General features: G+C 38.8%; 1 protein-coding gene across 1 annotated transcript; it reads right to left on the bottom strand.

Annotated features, from left to right (window-relative positions):
- Positions 1-787: 787 nt before the first annotated feature.
- Positions 788-6,405, bottom strand: LOC116234731 (pulmonary surfactant-associated protein A-like). Its single transcript, XM_031602495.2, has 5 exons — positions 6,385-6,405; positions 4,294-4,438; positions 3,451-3,534; positions 2,197-2,271; positions 788-1,354 (listed from the first exon to the last, which is right to left on the bottom strand). Exons 2-5 carry the CDS (start codon positions 4,421-4,423, stop codon positions 978-980), a joined length of 666 nt encoding a protein of 221 aa, XP_031458355.2. The 5' UTR covers positions 4,424-4,438; positions 6,385-6,405; the 3' UTR covers positions 788-977.
- Between the last annotated feature and the right edge of the window lie 13,108 nt (positions 6,406-19,513).

Below are 19,513 nucleotides of genomic sequence, written 5' to 3'. Positions count from 1 at the left end.
ATTATGTATGTGATTTAATTCCAGTACTATCTTTTCTCCCTCAGGTTGTTTTACAATGAGCCCAGGATGAACCCAGGACTTCCCTACTTGATACTAGGAGGTTTGAATCGTGGTCTTTGTGGTTTATTGGCATGACATGAGTAGAGATGTAGTTTGTGTTTGAATTGATTGAACTTCTATCTGCTCCCTTCAAATACTATATGCTTGATCAGCTATGTGGGAGACGACAAGTGGCCTTTTAACACAACAATGGTCATAACTTTATGAGAGAATGTGATGTCTTAGGAAAAAAATGCAATTTTAGTGTCTTACGTACCTTTTTATATGTTTACATAAATCAAAGGCAATGTTTATCAGTGTTTTACAGAGAATGGCTTCTGATTTAACTAAGAAAATTAATTGCAACCACTACTGTTAGTATTTTTATAAAGATGGTTAAATATAGGTGCTAAATGTATTAATGCATGCTTCACTACGACACATGTCACTTAAGGCTTTCTAGGAGAGCCTTATTGTTCTAGGAGATACTCAAGTCCAAAGACCATTATTGGTCCAGTGAAATCTATTCATGACCTGTAACGCTATTTATGAAATACGTGGAAATGTTTTCACTATGTTTTCACAGTGTTTTCAATCAAAAGTAATTTTATCTTCAGTTTTTTTCCAACACCCAAACCCTATCCTTGGAATTTTCCTCTAATTTTCATGTAGACCTAGTAGAGAGGGACAGTCTGTTGCGATCAATGAATTCTGAGCTCTCAGCTCTCCAAAAAGACAGACAAGTACATCAGATTAAGCACATTTTAATTAAGTTAATCACCTTCTACATTTGGCATTTTCTTAAGCATAAAAATATATAGTAATATGATTCATTTTAGATTTTCTGACATAGAATAATTGCAGAAATTGCGTCAGTCTGAACGAAACACAGGGTATTTCATGGTCTCCATGTTCTCAGGTGCCTGAAAGGTCATTCTCTAATATTCACAGATTGTGAGGCGGTACAGGTTGCATTTTCTGTCTTTCCACTTTCCGTCAGTGTACATCTCTACACATTTTTCTGTCCCTTTGCCATTAGGCTCATACTGTTGCCAGTTGGTGTAATTCAGAGGTTGGCCATTCATGTACTTAAACTGACCTGCAGTGTCACTCTCTTTAATACCCAAGTAAGCGTATCGGTTATACTGTTTCACAATGCCCATAATAGCTTTATTCTCCTCCTCATTCATGGGAGTTGCGAGAGTTCCTCCAGTCTCTTCACAGGATTCTAGGGCAGATGAAAAATTGACTTCCTTTCCATTGCTGGCAAATATTTTCTCTCCTACTTTTGTTATTTTCCCATTCAAAACAAGCACTGAAACATGAAAAGAAAAGAGTTTGCTCACTTTCTTATTTCTTGTGGCATACTGATGAGACAGCAGAGAAGAAAAAGAGGCGTAGAGAAAATTAAGTACTCAGTACACAAAACTTTTCCATGACCTTCAATGATTTCATTGCTGGTAGATAGAAATGAAAGCAGTGGACGACAAGGGTGAAGCGTTTCCATGAATCTGTGTGGAAATTGCAATGCCATTCAGATTTTTTTGGAAATAGGAATAAAATTTGAATAAATGTATTCAGTGCTCCTGTGAGAAATCTGCATTTTTCTCTCCCACTAAGAAAATACCTTTCTTTACTGTTCCTTTTCTCATATGCCTAAGCACATCTTGCCTTGCAATTCAAAAATGCAGAACATTATAAAGTTCAAAGCAATGCTTCAGGCTGTCTTCCAAACAAGCTTTGTGCTTACTGGACATCTGATTGTACTGGGCATTATCAGAGCATCTAAGTAAATTCAATTAATTCTTAACAGTCTTAATAGGTAACCAACTGCACAATTTCTTTTTTTAAGATGGTGTAGACAGACTTCATCTTATTGTGCACTGTCAGTAGTAGGAATAAGAAACGTAATTTATCTTTGAAGGTTTGGGTCTACTTGACCTAAGGCCAAAACTTAGTAGCACTACAGGAAATGAGTACAAGCTCTGCAACATTCCTAGGACACCTCAGTGATGTTTCACAGCAAGTTCTAGTTTTGGACTGCAGTTCCATTTTTTCAAGCGTGATTTCTTTTCTACAAGTCTTGATTCTGTAATTAATTTTGCCCATTGCACTGGAAATGATTGAGAGCTAAAACATTAAAAATGAAAAAGCTACCTCCTTCAAGCTGGAAAAGTCGTTGTCTTAGATTCAGTAAAACATTGTAGAGTTCATCGTCAAAAGTAGACAGACCTAAACAGAAAAAATAGAAGTTACAGAATCAGGAAAAGATAGCTTCTGGTTATAGAAATCACAGAACAGCCCAGGTTGGAAGGGACCTCAAGGATCCTGAAGCTCCAATCCCCCTGCCACAGACAGGGCCACCAACGTCCCCATTTAATACCAGCTCAGGCTGCCCAGGGCCCCATCCAACCTGGCCTTGAACACCTCCAGGGATGGACGGGGCATCCACAGCCTCTCTGGGCAGCTGTTCCAGCACCTCACCACTCTCATAGTAAAGAACTTCCCCCTGACATCCAACCTAAATCTTCCCTCCTTCAACTTCAAACCATTTCCCCTTCTCCTGCTGTTATCTACCCTTTCAAAGAGTTGATTCCCCTCCTGTTTGTAGGCTCCCTTTAGGTACTGACAGGCTGCAATTAGGTCAGCCCGCAGCCGAAATCTCAATGTATCTCACTGGAAAAAACTAACTTTTTTTCAAAACTAACCAGTGTATAATGTGTTCTAACTACAACCCAGAGTAAAACAAATATTTTTAAAATATTTTGTCACTTTCCTGTACCAAAATAAACAAAGAAAACCCCACAGCCCACGGAAAAGCTCAGAAATTTACTTATACGCAGAAAAAGCCTATTAAAGACTATAAAAGAAAAAATATTTTTTATAGCTTGGAGTTTATGTCATGTCTATAAGAGTGTAAAGGTCCTAAGATAAAATATTTTACCATGGCTTTACTAAGAGGACTTGTTTCATTCTCATAATTGTTACTGAACTGCCACAACGGCTATTTTGGAGAGGGTCTATTTCCTCTGGCATCAAGCAAAATTTAGATTACAATTTTATTTTTACGTTGCTGAATGGATGCTTTGTGTTTTTACTCCTTATTTTAAGGGAAACTAAACACTGATACAGGAGGGTTTCCATGTAGATGGTTCGAAACGCACTGGATGCTTAAGATTGGGACTGACTGTAAAGGTAGGTATTTATTTCACGCATATTTCCACGAGTAACAACGATTCTAAACATACTAAAAAATTACTGGGGTGCTTTTGTGATCGTGTTACCATTTGTGAAAAATAACACATTTGACTTAAAAAAGGAGTCACTTTTCTGACAAAACGTTATATAGAGATCAGCCTCTTTCACCTAGTGCTGCAAACCTGCTGTTGACCCCTTTCACTCCTTTCTCACCTTGTTGTCTTTGTAACCACTGACGTTCAGGAAGTTTCTCTTTTCTGTAAGGCTGGAACAGACCTCCAAAGTATCTACTGAGACCTGGATAAGAGGAACATAATTTTATTTCTAAGGGGTAAACATCTGGGGATGTTCAGCAAACAAAAGAACTTAAATCTAACAAATTGCAGTTTGAGATAATGAATAATTTTTTATTGCTTTCAGCCTAGTAATGGACCTGAAATACAATTACACAATGCAAATTATATTCCTGAGAAAGATACTTTTCTGTGCATCATTTTTGAACACTGCAGAAAAATACTTGGCACATTTTTGTTACATTTGTAAATACCTACTAGAATAATATTTTATTCAAACAAAAAATCTTTTGCTGTAGAAGAAGCAGTTCCCTTTGGAAAGGCAATAGAAAAGCACTGTATGTATATATGTACATATATTATTTTTTTATGCTTAATAATTGATAAACTATGCTTTTCTCTTCACAGAAAAGAGAGGAGGTCTAGCTTTTAGGAAAAATATCAAGCCAATATTTCCTCCATTCGGTTTTTCCCTCCGCCTAACAGCACCACTTGCTTGAGAACATATGCCCTTCCATGCCAGTCATTTAGCCTTCAAAACAAGGAGTTTTTCCAAAAATGGAAAGTTCGCTGTGGGCTGGAACTATGAACAAAAGATCAGAGCAGAAAATCACACTCTGGATTTACTAGAATTTGAAATCACTAAACATTGAAATTCATCGTCTATTGTCTTACTTTGAATAAAAAGGGAACAAATAATTATTTTCTTACTGAAGAGTAATGACTAATAGTACATGTACATGAAGAGCACTGCTGTTGTTACCTCCCAGACCAGGCAGTCCACTAATTCCAGGGATACTGGGTAGCTCAGGAGCTTCTGCACAGTTTTGTGCATAGCAAGGCATTAGTAAAGCAATTGCTGCTGCGATCATGCAGAATGAGTAAGACAACATGGTTGCTCAGGGAAGCTGTAAGAAAATGCACGTATCTGTTAAGCAGTGATTCTGTAAAACGTATAGGCAGGGGCTGATAGAATTGAATAGCTTTTTTTTTTTGTTCCCTTCTTGAAATTTACATCCTTCACTTGTTCAAATAAAGTATAGTTTAAGGTATATGATTTCTTTTGCTACTGTAGCCTATCCACATAAATGTTTCTAGACTGATATCGACTGACATACATACTACAGAATGACTATTAGACATTTAGGAGTAGTGGGAGCAAATAGTCATTTTTGCTATTACTATTTATTGGATTAATCCTTGAGAAATAAGCTCTTGTAGAACCAAACAAGTTTAACCCATTACTTGTTCATAAGATCTATAATCATTCAACAAAACATAGACATATATGACACCAACCTGAAAGTCACAGTCTGTTACAGCAGTCATTGCAAAGGTTTGGAGCTACTTGGCAATCTCTTTAAGCACTATATGACTTAGGCACATTTATTTGAAATAGATGGAGTGGTAGAGCATTTTACACATGGCCAACATTTTATAGCTCAATTGATACTACAGTCCTTTTTTTGAACTAAATTCTACAAGCTTGAAGATGTCTGAGTTAGTGTTCCAAAAAATCATGTTTGCTGGTTGCTGATAGGCCCTCTCATCTCATTTTATCCTTTCTGGCATAACATTAAGTAAGGTCGTAATTATTGTGCTGACATATCGTAAGTAAAAAGTGCTGTCAAACCACGGATCATTGTAGCATTGGCCAATGCTGTGTGGTTATAAAACTTGAACTGATGAAAAATAAGATGCTATATCATGGAGATACTCGGTTATCAACATTACTCAGCTAAAAATGAGAGAGAAAGACAGGTTCAAGATGCTAGAATGAGTATCCAGTTTTAATGAGATGACCCGGATGAGCTGACTCTCATACAAACCTTGACTTCACACTTTACAATTAGATGACCATGTACTATTCTTTTAGCTAACAAATGGGTGTTCATCAGTTAGTACAAGGAATTTGTTTGAAAGCGTATGTGAAGAGCAGAATTAGAATCTCAGTTTATTATTTGTGCCATTTATTGAATGGATATGCACAACTGGATTGAGCTTTAAAAACATAAAAAACAGTTTCATCTGCTAGGCTGACTTTATTGTAAAAGGCTTTTTACGTTATTCTACATATACATCAATACTGAATATTTTTAAGAGCAAAGTTCACTTCTTGATCTAGAGAAATGTCTCATCAAACTCAGTTTGGTGCAACATTCCCTTGAACATAAGAATATTCATTTATGTCTTAAGTTTTAGCACAGATGCACAGCTTAAGCCATAGTGCCAGTTCATCGTGGCCAGGATTATCTACTTTAACAAGTACATTTCTAATCAACCTGAGAACCTGCATGCTGTATTGAAGCTCTGTCACATTTCAAGCACCCAATCTGAACTGTTTCAGTTTGTTTACCATTTCGTGTGTTGAAGGCTAACAGATCCCTCTGACAATGCTGGTCAATGACTGTGGAGAGCAGATTATAAAAGGCTGTAATAGAAACTACTTTAGGTAGCTGGGAATACTTATGTCACCAAGATAAGAGAATGCAATTACAACAGGTACTTTTCCTCTGATGCTGATCATTCAGGGAACTGCATTTAAATGAACTACTGGACCCAGCTCATAATTGGATCATGATGCACAGCCAGAGTTCTGATCAGTTATATAACAAAATGGAAAGACTTTTCTACTTTTAATGACCTTCATCAGTCACCACAATCTGGTATCCTTCAGGCATCTCTGCATCCAGTAAAATTACCAACATAAGTGAAAAAAACCACAATCCCTCCCACCCCCCCCCCCAGTCACTATTAAAGCAAAAAAATTAAAATGTCGTGACCACAGAAATGGAATGGAACAGGTTTCCCTACTAGCTGAAGTACCTTGTGATTTATGAAAAGTCAAACTTACCTTTCTGCTTCAAAGTGAAAATGAGCACTTCTCACAAGGCCCCTTTATATAGCATGGTTCTTGTTCAACAGCACTGTGCTGAAGCAGAGATTGGATAATCAGGGCACAAATAAGCCTTCTTAGTTTTGCTTACACACTTGTTATGCAAGTGCTGAGGGAATTTTTTAATGCTGATAACTATAAATTTGTATTATAAAAGAAAAATTTCAAGTTTCATTTTTTAACAGGGAAAGAACAATTCGACAGGTAACTCCAAAATTGTACTTTCATACAAAGGTACAAAATTTCGATAGAATTCCAATGAATGTAACAATTTTTTTCTTGTTTTTACAAAAACCAAAAATGAGATGTGGCCATCAGTGTTTTTTGACAAATTGAGGAATACCAGTCTCCTCTTTTTTTTTTCCCCTCAATGATTAGCTCTCAAAAACTGTTATAAAAGATCCGTATTCAAAATTCTTCCCTCTACCTGATATGCAGCAAATGTTTGAATGCAGTTTAATCATTTTTAAAAACATCTAGCCTCATCAGCTGAAACTATAGTAGATGAAAAGAACTTGCATTAAGTGTATAAAACATAGGGTTAGGTATTAGTATGTAAAATGCCTTGCTCGTGGCTGCTGCTGTGCTTTGGGAATGACATAGGTAGCAGGAAATTCAATGCAATGAAGACATTAATTGTTCTGTTTCCAAGTGGCTGCAGACTTCCGAAGCACTTAGAGCTCTGAAAAACTTCTGCAGCTGCAAGATAAGAATAAACTCAATCTAGATTTTGGCAAGGAATATTCTAAATGATTAAGTGTCCACATTCTTGGGAATCTAACTTATCAGAACATGATCTCGTAGGTCCAATTTCTAGGCAATCCTACAGCAGTTGCAATGGTTAATACTGCTCTGGGGTACCACTGCCCACATACATCCCTATGCATAGACATGCAACTTTAATCCATGAGCAACTTTATAAACCTTGGCAAATTGCTGTTGCTTCTTCCGCTGGACACAATTTGTAGTTCACAAGATTCAATACAGAACTGGAAATGTTGAACAGGGAATTCAGTAAAACCTCAACAGCCACTTACTGCCTCTGTTCAGGAAAGTGTGGCAAGACTAAAATGTGGCAAGTTTTTATACATCATAAGCCATTATCGGCCAAGTTATTATCTTGTACCAACAGCTTAAAATAAATATACACTTCAGAAAAATTCTTCTACCGTGAGTCAGATTATACTTGCACAATAGAAGCTGGTAAGACGTTAAATCATCACCCACCATTAGATTTAATTTCCTTTCTGAAGTAGCAAGGAATTAGGGAAAACAAATATACTGAAGAGTAAGGAATAAAGAAAGCAAATATTTTATTTTTCTACGGCCTGGCATCCTCATCGAATAGCTTAAAGGCTTAGAATTCTGAACTCTACAGGTGAGCCTATGTGGCAATGGCCAAAGTTCTTAAAAAGAGTAATATCCTCAAAACCCAGCTTGGGTACTCCAGTGATTTCAGCAGGACCCCGATATTGCATCCTTCTTTGTGTCATAAGTGGAACAGTAAGATTCCTTCTGAGGTCCTCTGACACATGAATTACGCTGGTATGGCATTATGTGGGTAATGCCAGGAAATTGAACCCAAGCCCCACAACAGTCTATTCAACTGTTAGCAATGGAGAATTTCGGAAAAAGATGAAATCTGGTTTTCAAACATGTCATATGTCCAGAAAGACTGCTTCTTTATGAGGCAGCTGGGCTTGTAACCCTCAAAAAAACAGTCTGACAACTAATAAATGCCAAGGTCATTTCAAAACTGGAACAAATTTCTTTTATATAACCTTCAAACGCCTAATCAGAAAATTGGGTGAACTTTCCATTTTGCTCAACTCGCTCTTCGGAAGCAAACTGGTTACTAACAGCCTTATCATAGTCCAATCTACATTAAGCTGTACAGCACACTGTCACATAAAATGCAGTGCTGTAAAGACACAGTAGTTTATTTTAGTAACTTGTGGAACGTTTATCTTAAATATGTCACTGTGCTGCAAGTTCCTGAAATCAGCTGCCTTACCTTGTCCTTGGCACAGCGTCTGCATGGCAAGTAGTCGTGGTCAGTTCTCCATCTTTGCCTTCTCAAAGAAACATCTATGCTCAATGTTTGGCTAGAATTTTCACTGCTACCTATCTGCCCTACTGATGTTAAAATAGTTCAGACTTAGGTGCCCGTTGTCAGTTTTTAAGAAGCCTCGTTAACATCAGCATAGGTCCTTGCCAGAAATACTGGGACTAAAGCTATGTCACATATTAAGTATGGAATCAATCCTATAAGTAAGCATTCCCTTCTCTCCACCTGCACCTTAATTTTAAGTTGAGGCCATACAATAAACAGGGGAAGGTCAACAGTTCTCCCACCTTTGGGAAATAAGAAACATTGATAAAATAATTTTTATGCTAGTTTATAGTGCAGTGATTATAGGAATAGGATGAAAAAAGTAGAGGATACCTTACTACGTCTTTTATAAGGAAAGAATACAAGTTCTACAGTTGATAGGCCTTACAACTCGTGTTATTGCTGTGCACTCTAGACTTACGCCACTCTAACTCACAGATAAGAATCTTACAGAAGAATGTAATTGCTGATATTTGTATTTATGAACAAACATAGTAATAGTCACATGCTGTCAGCTTAGCGATACACTGTCGTGTGGGGCAGAGATTTTTACGTCGAAGTGTGACGTGGGTGGATGAAGGAGGAGAAAGAACTGCTGAGTACAGATGGAAAGGCTTGCAAAGACAAGACAGCAGCCACAGGGAGGGACCAACTCCATCAGAACTTACTGACAAATCTTGCCTAACAGCGTGCTTGCAAAGGACAGAAAAATTTAGACAAAAAAAAAACAAGACTTCAAGTAATTTGATAATCCCTTTCAATGTATTTTTCTATTCTAGGAAAAGCAAATTCCCTGTATTATCAAGAAAAGGAGTGACTAGTTTTTCCACAGATTTTCCACAAAAAAAAGCAGGCAAGTTTTCTTCCAATCAAAAGCTTAAAACTACGATGGGAAGAAGCAGCACTTGACCCTTTTTTTAGAGATTACATCCAGTTCCTTCTTTCTCATTCAACTGAAGACATCGATTTAAACTATAGATTCATAGTTGGCATCTCACTTAAACTTAACAATCTAACAGCAATTTCCATGAAGTCTACTGTTTTTTTCTCTAGCTGTGAATAAGGCAGTTTAGAGAGATGCAGCCCCCAAGGTCACTGAAGGAGCTCGTTGGTGTGTTTTTTTTCCCCTCAAAACATTGATTTTCTATCCTGTAGGCCCCATTACTGGCTCTGAAAGTATTGCCACGGAAACTATAATAAGTACACAAAGAACACCATAGCACTGTTTGAGAGAGCAAATGCTCAGCTACAAAACATTTTTCAACATATTCTCTCTGCCATTAGCTATGCATTTTCACAAGGGATGAACAAGAGACTGCATGCCACATTTGTGAATACCCACACCAGTGGAGGTGACCCACAGTTCTTGCTGCTAAAACGCACCATCCATACCTTCACTGTGCTCAAATCCACTGTTTGGCCAACACAGACATTCAGCAAGCATCAGTGAATAGCAATTAGTGCCATTTTTTCCACATGGAGGAATTCAATGACACACACCTTTGCTTCATATGCACTTCCACAGCAAATGCCATTCTGTCAGACTGCCCCTCTGCTGCCATCTTTCACATGGGCACAAAATGCAATGGAATACTGGTGGGAAGGTTCAGCCTCTACTCCCATAGCACCAACATATCACCACCTGTGATGCCACAGACCAACATAATGAAACAGGAGCATTAGTTTTGGAGCTCCCTCATAATTCTTCCCTTTATTTTCTTTGCTAGGCATATAACCCTAACTTTGGGAATGCTGCAAAACAGCATGGAAGGTAATTCCTAGTCCTTGTTCAACAATACAATAGAAGTACCCATGGCAGTGTCACTTGTTAGCTGTTATGATGGAGTAAATATCAGCTTTTTACTGGAAATAATACAGAGTAATCATGGGGGTGTTCTGCTACATGGTGTTCCCATGGAAATGAACTATACCTTGTCCCTTCTTTGCAAATAAGTAATAGGAACCAATTTATGCCTGAACAGCCTCTGGCCAAGACTGCCTTGGAAGCATTAGCTCATAATTCATATCTTTCTCTTATAGCAGCCACCTGGCCCTTGTTGTCAATTTAAAAGAAGATGATAATCTAGCCTGCAGATAGCTAAAAAAAAAAAAAAAAAAGCTTTTAAAGCTGTTATTACATTTATTATTGCTGGGAAATGGCCCATCTAATGCCTCACTGCTAAATGTTACAACATATATATCCAAAAGCATTGCAAACGTTGCAATTGAAAGTCCAAGTCCCTGGGAGAAACACGTTATTGAATGCACATGGCAGAAAATAAAGAGTTATGAAAGAAAATAAACTCACCAAGCTGCTTCTCAGGTCTGATGGTCACAGTAAAATGAAGCTTTGCATCTTATTGAGGGGATCCCAACTGCTAATGAATTCCCAGGAAATCCTGTTTTTCATGGTTGTTACTCCATTACAAGCTGAAAATGAAGACAAAATAGGCATCACAGGTTTTCATTTTTGCGTAGAACTTTTGAAGAGATTGAACACAAAGCTTTGTTTTAGCTAACTGTGTGGTTTGAAGCATGTAACAGTTAATATATTGAACCCGTCCCTCTGGTAACTGTACGTTTTAGGTTCTGATTAGTGCGGAAGTACAGAGGAACACTGAATTCCCCTTTTTTTTTTTTTTTTTAATTAGAGGTAGATATTAAGGCACTTCATTATTTCAGTTTCCCTGATGTGCAGAGCTGCAGAGCACCTGGCCAGGCTGGTGACACATGGCTGCGAGCCCAGCCAGATCCTGCGTAGTGGCTTTGTGCTTCCCCTCAGGAAGCCCAGATCTCTCTTCCCAGGGCCAGGAGGGGTGTAACAGAGGCAGCAAGTGATGCCTCGGGGCTCCATCACTCCCTGCTTTAGTGCAGAACTCTAACGCAGTGCAGGCACATGGCCCAGCTCCTAGAGACCGTATCTTCCACTAATGAATCCCTGGCAGAAGGCACTGCTGTCAGGAAAGCCAGAGCTCCGTGATGCCAAAGACCATAAAAGTCAGTGCCCAAGGAAACACGCTGATTTCCTTGTGTTTTGAGGACAGCTGAACTGACTTGAAACTACATAAGGAAGAGTTATGACAGAGAGTTCAGCGAGACTTGGCATGACAAAACTACTCATCTACTAACTAATAAAGATGCAATTGGCTAAGTAAATAGGTTTAAACTGAGATGATTCTCTCAAGAACAGGATGACTTATTTAAATTAGAGCACAGAATTCTGCATGCTGCAAATAGAAACTTAAAACCTATGCCTGGTGCCCAAATAAAAAGCATGACCTCCTGAACATCCGTGCTATGATTACACCCTTAGATCATCAATGCTAAAGTCACAATCCTGTTATATAATTTTGATTGTAATTCAGCTATTAGTATAGTCTGGGCTATACCAAGATCTTTTGTTCTGATTATAAAATGTTAACGCTGACCTCAGAATTGGAAAGATTAACACAACAAACCACATATATTCATTTCTGAGGATTAGAAGACTGCAACTGAAGACAAATTAGAAGACGATGCAATTGAAATTAAAGCTGCTGAAAATATGACACTTTAAACAGCACAACACCCAGTAGTTTTTTTTTTTTTTTTTCTTGTTTACTCCTGTATTTCAGTAAAGCAGCCACGGGGAACAAAGCAAAGCAGTGCCTGTGTCTTGAATTTTTAGTTTTCAAACACAGGAAGGTATTTTTGTACTGGACAGAATGATTTAGGGCACACCTCCCATATAAGAATGTATTATAGGTGAATTACTTTTAGTCTAAATTTAACACCTGTACATAAACTAAAGTTCCAATGACCTTCACTGGGAATTGGATTATTTTCTGTCCTTTTGAAATTTCCTTAGGATGTAACAAGCTATGGGGGAAAGACAATAAGAAAAGGGAAAATTCAGAGGACAAAGCTCTGAGTAATCAGTGGGAGGAAATTATTTTCTTTACTCAGATTCTGAGAGAGGAAAGGTGAGCATTCAATCACTGAACAGGGTAACAGACACTGATACTGTTTCCCTTGTGCTGAGGCACAAGCCATTGCAACCTGTAGTGCAAGCTGCATTAAAAAACACATTCCCATCTGTTTTCTTTCAATTCTGTTGTATATTTCTTTTTCAGGAAGCTAATTAAAGTCTCCTGGAGTTCATCTATGCAAGCAGATAGAAAGAAGGAACAGATGAAGACCCAGAGACACAGAAAGAAAAGAAAAGAGAACGAACAGTCCCATAACTTCAGATTCTTTCTAGAGAGGTGGGGAATGTTGAATATTGCTTGAGGCCAGTACAAACTAAACTGCTCAGTATGTTCTTAAAACACAGCAGACTTAGCTTGCATGACAAATCAGATAGAATGTTAAATAACCCTGAGAAATGTAATAACCATGAATGTCAACTACTTAGCTAATACAATTCCACGAGGGTCACTCCTTACAGCCTCTATAGCAGTCTTATACGAGATCCTGAATATTAAATATTGTTTTTCTTAGTAAGACAACAGAATCCCAATTAGATTATTAATAGCCATCTCAGTTACGTGTTGTGTTCTTCATGGGGCAATTTGACCTGGAGATTTCTTAGAATCTTAGTCCTTAGAGTTGGAAGGGACTTCTGAAGGTCATCCAGTCCATCTCTCCTGCAATGAACAGGGACACCACAGCTAAATCAAGTCACCCAGGGCTTATGCATCCTTGCCTTGAAAGTCTCCGGAGATGGGACAATGCATAAACACATCACTAGGTGGTTTGTTGAGGTCCATTCTGCTAAGCATGACAAATATATGCATACCTTCGCAGTAGCCTGTGTATATCTCAGTACCTTTTCCATTTGAAATGCAAAGCACAACCAGCAACTTCTGTTCTTGTTGCTTCAGATCCCAAAGTATGCACATGCCATGCAGCTGCATAACCATTATCTTGTTCAAATATTATCTCTGCAGCAGTGACTACACAAGATGTTACAGATTGCTGACCTACCCGTACTGTTCAGGAAATATAAGCAGAGATTGGAGCTTTCAAACACATGCTGAGTGAAATCAACCCTTTTCACACTAATCAAAGCACATATGCCATGAGTACAGTGAAGTCTACCTGGAATCTAGATCAATATAGAATCATAGAATGGTTTGGGTTAGAAGGAAGCTTGAAGATCATGTAGTTCCAACCCCTTGCTATAGGCAGGGATACTTCCCTCTAGACCAGTTTGCTCACAGCCCCATTCAGCCTGGCCTTGAATGCTTCCAGGGAGGGGGCAGATATTGTCAGATACTTATACAAAAGTCTCTAAAAACAGCTATTGTCCCCCTAAGAATATTTCCAATTTTCTTTTTTCTGTGGTTTCTCACATCTATCACCAATCATGTCTTTGCTTGTTCTCTAAATATTCTTCTGCACAATCATGAGGGGGAAGCAGGTTGTAGTATTTGCCCTGTGAAGGAGGTGTGAGGGGTCTGGAGCACAAGCCTTATGAGGAGCAGCTGAGGGAGCAGGGATTGTTGAGTCTGGAGAAGAGGAGGCTCACGGGTGACCTTACTGCTCTCTGCAACCACCTGATGGAAGGCTGTGGTGATGTGGGAGATGGCCTCTTCTCCCATGTAACTAGCAATAGAACTACAGGGAACAGCCTCAAGTTGCACCAAGGGAAATCCAGGTTGGATGTTAGGAGATAATTGGTCTCCAAGAGAGTGGTCAGGTACAGGAATGGGCTGCCCAGGAAGATGGTGGAGACACCAACTCTGGGGGTGTTCAAGAAACATTTAGGTGTTGTACTGAGGGACATGGTTTAGTGGGAAATATTGGTGATAGGCAGATAGCTGGACAGAACAATCTTAGAGGTCTTCAAACTTGGTAGTTCTATGATATCTGATAACCTCAAGTTTGTGAGAGAATGCACTGTGACAGAGACAACATCAGCAGCTGTCAGGCAGGAACATGATCATATATCAGGAATGGGAACCCACATGAAAAAGCTTCAAATATGCTTATTTACCGGTAGTCTCATTGCTTGTCCATCTTACCAGACTGTCTCAAGGTATCTAGCTAGAAAATGAGCTCAGCACAAGTCTTTTCTTAACTGTGCCTTTTCAGAGGTTTGTTCACATGCTCTCAAGGTTGGGCTGTGCAACTGCAGCTGTGTGTGTATTGCACAAAGGAAGAAATATCTCTGGACTGAAGAGAGGGTGCAGCCCCTGGGCATGAAGGCTTAATGGCACTTTGCGTGGGGTTAGCCTCCTCCCTGTGACACAGCCTGGTGATAGAGCCAGCCAGCTGAGCACACAGAGTGCCCCTTTCACAAGCTCAGTCCCTTTCCGCTGTTATCTTGGGCAATCATCTCAACCTGAAGTGGATTTTTCACTATTTGCTTCTAAATATCATTTTTTCAAACCTGCAGAGAACAACCGTGAGCCCAACCAAAGTGGTACACTGCTTTTCTCTATTTTTCCCAATTGCTTCCAGTTAACCAGGGGCTCATCTGTTCAATAACTTCCACCTTTTATGTCCTTTTACCTTTCCAAAATAATATACTGTGCCACTGTAACAGAGACAAGTGATGTAAACTATTAAATTTTCAACGATTCACACAATTTGCTACATTAAGGACCAAACTCAGGGCTATTCTGAGAGCATTAGGCAAAGATAACTTCAGGGCTGCAGCGTTCAAAACCACTGGAGAGCTCCTAGTAACGTGAGATGGAGGACAGTGTACAATTTTCAGTGAACAGACACATAATGCACTTAAGCACTCAGAGACGTTAGAAACATATTTAATAGCTTTTACAACTGCTGTTATTTGATGAGTGGCAGCTTTGCTCACTGTATGATCACTGTACTGCGTCCCTAGTTGCAAAAAATACAGGCTATGCCTTAATCTACACTTTAAAACATGAGATTAAAAAGAAGCAAACATTTTCAGCTTGCTTGTAGAACTTTTCAATTGAAATCCTTTTCAACTTTAAGCTGTTTATCCTAAAGAAAACCTAAATAACAGGTTCTAGAAAACAGCAGCACACAGAGGGCAATCTGACTCTTCAAATTAAGTTAATGTTTATTTTGCTAATTTTTGATGCAAACATATATGATTTACTTAGCAGGGTTAGGAAGTAATACTAAGATCATATAATAGAATCATAGAATATAATCACAGAATGATTTATGCTGAAAGGGACCTTTGTCTTCATTTTAGCTGTTGTGTGCCTCTTTAAAAAAAAATAAGGTGGTGAAAACCACATTTCTTTCCACATTTCTCTTTTCCCACCTTAACTTTGCTTTTGTGTATACGTATAGCTGTATATGTAGGGTAAAGAGTGCATAAAGGGGAAGTAGAGGAGTTAAAATTTTGTGGTCTGTAAGCAGAACAGCATTGATTGAACAACTTCCGAGTGGGACAGCCTTGCACAGATACCACTGGATCTGCAAAGGGTAAATGTAGGAGATAACCAAAACCAAAGTATTCCTGATTAGGTTGCTTAAGTGATTTCAAGACTTCCAAGTAAATTTGGTGAAGTGCTGTGTCCAACTCAGCTAAAGTAGTTTGTAGCAGTTCAATGTCTCTTGTCTGAAGAAAAAGCATGCTTGGGAGTCATCTTTGGAATGGGTGGAGCTGCACAGAGCCTTTTCTTGTGCATATCTTTGCACAAGGCAAACTCGCCAAGAACTGCAGTCACACAGGCAGATGCTCTCATCTGATAGGAGAGATGCGGAGCTTTGTTCCTAAATGAGCATAGAAAGCTCCTTACTCATTTCTTTGGGGACATCTCAGAAACACCTTCAAGCGAAGTCTCTCTGAAACCACACATCCAAAAGGTGGTTGGCCATTTCTCTCACATTTCATTTACTTAGCCCAGCGTAAACTCCTGCTGCCTGAAGTTTTAATCTGTACAGAAACTCTCCAGGGCTGGAGGAGGATGCCAGCCTTCCTTCCACTGCAAAGATGCCTCATGCAGGATTAAAGCACGAGCTCGGCTCTGTGGGACAGATTGTGCTGCCAGCTTTAGACATAAACAAACCAGAATAAAACAGAGCCAAGAAATAGTTCTTGCAACAGTTTGCCCTGAAGCACTGATCTAAACAGCTCAAGCTACAGTGCCCAAAACATCACTAGGGTCACAGACCATAAAAAGGGATGTTAACTGCAGGTGCTTCAGGATAAAGTCATTCCCTAGAGAGAAGACAGAGGATCCAATCCTGCTGCAAGTACAGAGAAATCTGGCAAAGCTTAAAAGAGATTTAAGACTGCACTTCTGTTTCCAGATCTTCCTGCCTTACTTCTTTTCCTGGGCATTACTGGCCAAACTACAATCTAAGAATTATTTTTCTTTCCCAGGCCATAAGGTAGAGCCACTTTGGTAGTACTATAGCCACAGTCTACTCTGCATAACACTTCTCTGCTCGTTTCACTCGTGAAGACAATGCCTTCTGTGAGAGCAGAAAATAAGCCAGAGTAAAGGGCATGTTTCTCCTCTAGTCTAGGTAAATTATCAACGTCTCCCCCATAATTACATTCTATGATTAATAAATAAAACAGTAAGTACAAGGTACTTCTGATTGAAATAGTTTCCCGTTTCCGTCTTGTAGTTCCCACTGAAAAATGACACTTCAAAACTGAAAAGAAACAAAAGAGCTTCTCAGAAATAATGGCTTGTTCACAGGTGACAGGATAGCTCTTCCTAAGCCTGTACTCAGCCTGAAATTGTGCTGTGTTTCAGAAAGATAAATCCAGCAGCTGATTAACAGACGCTGCTCTCATCCTGAATTGCTCAGAAGCTCTGTGAAGGTCATATTAACACCACATGAGACGTTCTAATCAGGGGTATAACAGCAAATACAGATTAGTTTCTAATTAATGTAAAATTAAGTGGTCATCAGGGATGCTGATTTAAGCCTCTTGAAGAACAATTTCAATCTCACTTTCTGTTGTTCATCTATTAAAAAACAGTGTCACTAAAGAGTGAATGCTGTCCCTAATGTGGGTGGGGAGAAAGGTCATAACTTTGGGCACCAAGAGTACCTCACTGAGTTAAAAAATATCACTTAAGTCAGAGATCTCAAGGATTCAGAAGACAAGGTGTCTACTTCAAGAAAAAGACTTAAAAAAATAACTCAAACTTATTCTATATGTTGTTCTTGCTTTCATGTCCACAATTGGGCAAAAAAAGATAGCTATCTAGAAAATTTGAACTGTACGAAACTAAGCTTGCAACATAAATGTACACATGCTTCACTTTCAGTACTTTTAGCATAAGAATATATTTGCACTTACCGGCAAAGGGTTTTTCAGCATGTGTAGATTCCATCCAAATGATGCACAGTGTTCTCCAAACGCAAAGAGTCTTAACATAAGGTTGCAAGAAGTATCACAAACTTCAAAAAGGTGTATTCCATGGGGAAAATCATATAAAGATTAGTCTAACCTACATTTCAGAGCTGGACTCTTGAAACACTGACAATTAGACAATAAGGAATAATATTTATTACATATTTTCTGATAAAGACATAGAATCCTAGAATGGCCTGGGTTGAAAAGGACCACAATGACCATCTAGTTCCAACCCCCTGCTGTGTGCAGGGTCACCAACCAGCAGCCCAGGCTGCCCAGAGCCACATCCAGCCTGGCCTTGAATGCCTCCAGGGATGGGGCATCCACAGCCTCCTTGGGCAACCTGTGAACAGTGCCTCACCACCCTCTGTGTGACAAACTTCCTCCTAATATCTAACCTAAACCTCCCCACAGCTTTCATTTACTTAGAATATTTTTATTTTAACATCATGGTGTGTAAAGAAATATCAAACGTATATACAAGCACTATTATATTTATTCTTCTCATCACTGCCTCCAAACTATTACAGATCCTAAAAGCTTATATTACCGTTTTATAATGGTTTCTCTCAGCACGGTAGAAGCTGTGGATGCAGGCTAAAAGAGAAATTCTCACATAACAGTGAGATTTTGACAGTTCATTTTTAGCATTATGAGGTGAAATTAAACATTCAAAACGACAACAGGAAAACAGAGCCATTTACACCTGCAAAATATTACTCCAAATTCTTTTCAAATCAGCAGCTAAGACACAGTGACTTACCAGCTGACCTACTGGAGGCATCGGTCTCAGCCCAGCTTCAAACGAAATGGTCACAAAACATACCAAAGTGTTTTTGAAGATCATCTCAAGGCTGACTGACTTACTCTTTCCAAGTAAATACACTGGAGATTGAATTACCACAGATCTCGAAACAGAAGTATAACAAGATAGTACTCAACTCTCCAGAATATATCTTTTTTTTTTGCCCTAAATTAACCCAAATCAGTCTTTTAAACGTTGAGCCCTATCCTACATTTTCATATAATAAATATTGATTAAAAAACTCCCAGGCAGAATGTTAAAAGTTCTTATTTCCATAGCTGCAGGACACCAATTAGTGAAGGAAAGGAATGCAGTTGACATTGCTACTAACAAGGAGAATATGATGCAGATTAGCATCTATCTCATGCTCTAGAAAACTCACATCCTTCCACAACCTGTAATTATTTTTCTTTTCTGCCATCTAAAATGTCTCTTGTGACAAAGTACGATATTATTTTAAATTCAGAGCTGTTGCAAACTAAGCTCAATTAAGACTATTTTACACTTGACAACTTCTGGAGAATATATTAGAGCCACGGTTTCTTCATGCTCCACATCAAGCCTCTGTATTGTGTGGGGTGACAGCTTCCTATCTGACCAAATAAAAAAGCTCTACTCCTTACTGCTTGCAAGCATGACAGCAGTTAAATGTATCTCCATAACAACAGACTCTATAGCAACAATTTCCATTTCAGTTGTGAGGCCGACCAAATAATCCAGATGTATAATGCAGCATTTGGCTTTGCCTAAACAAAACTGAATGAAAAAAATATCAAACCAACAACCCACAAAACCAACCAACCAACCAACCAAAGAGTACTCGTCTCCTGTGCACTCTCTGGTGTGCAGAGAGCACAACCAGGGT

The sequence above is a fragment of the Phasianus colchicus genome, chromosome 8 (genome assembly GCF_987193195.1).
Source record: "Phasianus colchicus chromosome 8, bPhaCol1.hap1.1, whole genome shotgun sequence".
NCBI classification, from domain to species: Eukaryota; Metazoa; Chordata; class Aves; order Galliformes; family Phasianidae; genus Phasianus; species Phasianus colchicus.
Note: the sequence above shows the minus strand (reverse complement) of the source record. Positions and strands in the feature narration are given on the sequence as shown.

Bases quoted from the DNA above. Each gene is read 5' to 3' on its own strand.
- LOC116234731 (XM_031602495.2), bottom strand. From the start codon at position 4,423: ATGTTGTCTTACTCATTCTGCATGATCGCAGCAGCAATTGCTTTACTA. The intron at 2,272-3,450 runs GTGAGAAAGGAG...TTTTCTGTTTAG, and splicing joins GTGGTTACAAAGACAACAAG to GTCTGTCTACTTTTGACGAT. The intron at 1,355-2,196 runs GTAGCTTTTTCA...TTCATGTTTCAG, and splicing joins ACTTTTCCAGCTTGAAGGAG to TGCTTGTTTTGAATGGGAAA.